The sequence below is a fragment of the Rhinopithecus bieti genome, unplaced genomic scaffold (assembly GCF_001698545.2).
Source record: "Rhinopithecus bieti isolate Rb0 unplaced genomic scaffold, ASM169854v2 scaffold_12721, whole genome shotgun sequence".
NCBI lineage: Eukaryota > Metazoa > Chordata > Mammalia > Primates > Cercopithecidae > Rhinopithecus > Rhinopithecus bieti.
The window spans coordinates 226,991-231,990 of record NW_016807380.1 but is presented as its reverse complement, the minus strand read 5'-3'; the positions used below and the strand labels follow the sequence as shown (position 1 = coordinate 231,990).

The 5,000-nt window shown below is 45.3% G+C and overlaps 1 protein-coding gene across 1 annotated transcript in view; it reads right to left on the bottom strand.

The window, feature by feature from the left end:
• TMED5 (transmembrane p24 trafficking protein 5) overlaps positions 1-4,982 on the bottom strand; it is a 31,829-nt gene extending 26,847 nt beyond the window's left edge. The window contains exon 1 of the mRNA XM_017881621.1: positions 3,881-4,982. Within this exon, the coding sequence (XP_017737110.1) occupies positions 3,881-4,381 (501 nt within the window). The 5' untranslated portion in view covers positions 4,382-4,982. The remainder of the gene's footprint in view (positions 1-3,880) is intronic.
• Between the last annotated feature and the right edge of the window lie 18 nt (positions 4,983-5,000).

The window sequence follows — 5,000 nt, the reverse complement described above, 5'->3', positions numbered from 1 at the left end:
TTCCTTAGTATCTCGGTACGTTGTTTTTCTTTTTTACCCATTGTCTTATCCCACTCATTCCCTTATGCCTAGTGAAAGCCTGATAATTCTATAGAAATTAACTCTACTTCTGGATGTCTCTCAATTTCCAGATAAAATGAAGTCCTCCTACTGAGCCCACTCAGTCTTATGAACTTACCTTCATTCCCCCTATTAAATACTTTGACATGTATTTGTGTAATAATTTGATTAATGTCTGTCCCCATACTTGATTGTATGAGAGCATGGACTATACACACACACACACACAAATATAGATATATATATATAAAATACCATACATATATCATATATATATATATTTTTGAGGCAGGGTCTTGCTCTTGTCACCAAGGCTGGAGTGAGTGCAGTGGCATGATCACAGCTCACCATAGACTCAACCTCCTGGGCTCAAGTGATCCTCCCACCTCAGCCTCCCAAGTAGCTGGAACCACAAGTGTGTGCTACCATGCCTGGCTTACTTTATTTTTGGTAGAGATGGGGTCTTGCTGTGTTGTCCAGGCTGGTCTGAAACTCCTGTGCTTGAGTGATCCTCCCACCTTGGCCTCCCAAAGTGTTGGGATTACAGGTGTGAGCCATTGCACCTAGCCGATATTTTCACTCACCGTTGTATCCCTAGCACCTCAGATAGTGTTGACACATATCAAGCACTCAAGAATGACTTAAATTTCTAAATGGATGCTCTATTTTATTCATAAGATACACGAATTGGCATTAAAGTTTTCAAGAGCCTCTATCAATATAATGTGGGGCTAGTCAATTATCCAAAAAGTATTCTCCTGAAACCTAAAAAGAAATTAGTAAAATTTTCAATATGTCACAGTAACCAAGGACAAAGTTGGATTGTCTGTTCCATAATATTTTAAAACTAACTTTAAGAGAAAATTAGTAGGATGTAGTTACTGGGAAATTAAACAAGTTGGGAAATGCAAACATAGGGTGGAAGATGATCTTTATCCTACACATCTCACCAACACTATCTAGGATTACATATATTAAGTGATTTTACCTCTTTCCTCAATCAAAACAAATTGTTTAGGGAAAATGTTTTAAAGGAATAGTCCCAGCTGGACGTGGTGGCTCACACCTACAATCCCAGAACTTTGGAGGCCGAGGCTGGCGGATCACTTGAGAGCAGGAGTTTGAGACCAGTCTGGCCAAGATGATGAAACCCCCCTCTACCAAAAATACAAAAATTAGCTGGGTGTGGTGGCACATGCCTGTAATCCAGCTACTCGGCAAGCTGAGGTGGGAGAATCACTTGAACTCAGGAGATGAAGGTTGCAGTGGGCCTAGGTCGCGCCACTGCATTCCAGCCTGGGTAGCAGAGGGAGACTCTGTCTCAAAAAAAAAAAAAAAAAAAAAAAAAAAAAAAAAAAAAGAACAGTACCTTTAAGAGTGATAAAGATGTAAAGAATAAAGCTAAACCAAGCCAGCTATGTAACTATAGAGGTATAAATGTAAAACTAACATTCATTGACTATTTACTACGCGTCAGGGATGATCTATTAGCATATTTTAATAGACCACTTTACACTGAATATGAGCATTTATTAACTCATGTTTTTCAAATCAACTCTATGATGTAGTTACAATTATTATCTCTATTTTACAAGTGAGAAGATCACATAAGTTTTAAGTAGGCAGACTCAAGATTTGAACCCAGGCTAAGGTTGAGCTGGTGCTCTTAACTATAAGAGGACAGTAGTTAAAATAGATATCTTCCCTAATGTGTGTAAATACTGAAGTTTTTTTATTAATACAAATTGTTTTCTTATCTAGACTATTTCACTAGCCCTCTAGTTGGTTTCCTTGACTCTAATTTTGCTCTTCTTAAATCCATTTTCCACACTGCATCCAGTGATCTCCTTAAATCTTAAATGGACTTGCACAAAATTAAGGAAAACCTACACAGCATGGCAAACAAGGCTATGATTGAGGCTTCAAGACCCCAGCCTTCTGGCCTCTCTGATGTACTTTTCTGCTACTCCCACCCTAGACTTTATATGTCTTAAAGTCTAATACAAACTCAGTACTTGTAGTGTCCACTACACACTAACCATCCCCACTTACACTATGTATTTTAAGAACTATAGGTCTTTTTATTCCTTTTTCTGAAATGTCCCTTGTTCCTTGCATTTTCGTCTCAATTAAGCATCTTTCTGGATTAAATTTTATTTTCTCCAGGAATCCTCTCTGAAACCCTTAGAAGTGACCCTCCTCTACTGGTACTTAGCCATCCTTTATTGAAATTACCTGTTTATGAGCCAGTAACCCTTATTAAGCTCTTTGAGAAGAGAGATTCTTTCTTTCTCTTTTACCTACAACCGCCACAACCCCGCTTCCCCTCGTCTCCCGCCCCTCCATGCACAATTCCTGGCACGTGTTAACTGTTCAGTAAATGCTGAACTTTTGAACTTTACTGGAAATCAAGAAACACTGAGTTTTAGCCTCAGTTTTGCTATGTGATTTTAGATATTTTATTCTCTGTGCTTATCTTGTGTACCTATATACAACTTAATCCTAAAGTTCCATCGTATAAAAAATTCTACAACTTTTAATTTTGCTCTGTATGTGACAGTACCTGGTATTTAAAAACAATTCTCTACATCAAGTTAAAAAATTAACATTTGATGATTATAATTGACTTCTAAAACACTGAAAGATGAAACACATCAATGCTGTTTTTTTTTTTTCCTGTACTGCTACCTGGAAACATCGAAATTTGCTGTGGGGAACGAACAAGATTTCTTCTAAGAAATTACCCCCTACTAGCATGACTACATAAAATAAGGTAATTCCCAGCAAGAATATTATGCAGATACTAAAATGAAAACATGCTGGGCATGGTGGCTCACGCCTGTAATCCCAACACTTTGGGAGGCCGAGGCGGGTGGATCGCCTGAGGTCGAGAGTTCGAGATCAGCCTGGCCAACATGGCGAAACCGTCTCTACTAAAAATACAAAAATTAGCTGGGCGTGGTGACGCACGTCAGTAATCTCAGCCATTCGGGAGACCGAGGCAGGAGAATCGCTTGAACCCGGGAGGCAGAGGTTGCAGCAGTGAGCCGAGATTGCGCCACTGCACTCCAACTCTAGCCTGAGCAACAGAGCGAGACTCCGTCTTAAAAAAAAAAAAAAAAAAAAAAAAAAAAAAAAAAAATGACACGGGGAAATGCTTACAATGCTCAATGAAAAGAAAGGAAAGGTTATAAAGTTTTAATGTACGATTTGATCTTTTGAAAATAATGCATATATAACTTAAACGGCAATGTATGATTAAATATAGCAACAGCCTCTTCCAAAAAATTTCAAAATCGGGCTTAGTGATAATTACACGATCATAATTCAAAAACCCTTAACTGAAGCAAAGACAGTGAAGACCTGTAACATCTGAATTGTGTGAAAGGGGTGGCGGTGATTCAAACAAGTGTCATCACCTCGTCCAATGATGAAGGAGAACGTGTATCAGTTCCGCATTGTGAAATTCTCAGTATCGTAGCGTGTAGTGGCTAAGAAAAGCGATAGGCGAATTAGGAAACAAAGAGAAAAGCCAGCCACATCACCAGTTCTGGCCTCTTTCCGACCGGAGGAAAGGGGATTAGGCGAGTAGTCGTCAATTCCAGGTCCAGCCTAAGTTCTGGGTCCCCGGCCTCAGCGAGAGCCTCGCCTCGCCTCGCCTCGCCTCGCGCGCCTGCGCAGAGCGGGCCGGCTTCCCGGACGGCCCTCGCCTCTTCAACACCTGGGCCGTCCACCAGAAGTTTCTAAACGGGTGAGAGGCGACAACGCAGTGTAGCTGGGTTAAAGGAAGGAAGGAGGCTGGTTTATCCTCCGCACTTACTTGGTACTCGATCTCCAGCGAGGCCTTCAGGGGCATGGGCTGATAGAAGCACTCCTTCTGGCCGGCGGGAAGGGTAAAGGTGAAGTCGCTGTCGAGGGAAGGTGTGAAGCCGGCCGCCCCAGGCAGCAGCACCGGAGGCAGAGCGGCCAGAAGGAGCACGGGAAAGGGCAGCCAGGTCTTGTCGCCCATCCCTGCTGGGGTGATCCGGGCTGCAAGAGGCGTGGGATACTGTTGTCTCCGCCGCGTTTCCTCTCTGGACTCCTCGTGGTTGACAGGGAAATCTGGAGTCTGAAGAAACTCCAAGTGGCGGCCGCGGCGGCGGCGGCGAACACTCCCTCCGAAGGAGAAGCGCAGGCCTCCAAAGGGTAGGGACTCAGGGCGGGGCCACCAGCCCCGTTCCGCAACCACCTCAGTCTCGGCCCCCTCAGGCCAGGCGTGAGCGCCGCCCGCCTCTCCCACTGACGGCCTCTGGTTCCCATGGCTTTCCCCACCAATGGGCATCCTGGCGGTGTTTGTGGGAAATGTAGTCCCGGGCGGTCTCGGCTAGTGGTTTCGGACGCGCTCACCGACCACGATCCCCGTCAAGCCCCGCGCCTCCGGCGGCGCCTCACGCAATCTGCGCCGGGGCGGGGCAGCGGCCGGGTAGGCGTGTCCCAACGGCTCCCGCGGCGGTTCGAATTCCGTGCTGCCAGGGTTCGCTGGTTCTCCAAGTAGCGTCCGAGGCTTCCACACGCAGGGGCCCTGGAGAGGGTCAGAGGCTTCCTAACGTAGACTCAAGTGCGAAGCACGCAGTCGCCGGGTGAGTCTCTCCCCAGCTGCAACTTGGGTGGTGAGCGACTGCCCCTTGGCGTGGGGAAAACAGCTTACCTGGGGGAGTTTTGTTCCTTTCCCTTCCCGGCACCTTGGATGCGCTGGGACTGGTCCTTGCGGTTGCTGAGCATGCTCCTCTGAACGGTTGTATTTTATTTGATGAAAAATAGGAGTCTGGGCGCAGTGGTTCACGCCCGTTATCTCAGCACTTTGGGAAGCCGAGGCAGGAGGATTGCTTGAACCCAGGAGTTCGAGGCCAGCTTTGGCAATATGGCGAGCCACTGTCTCCATAAAATTAAAAAAAAAAAAA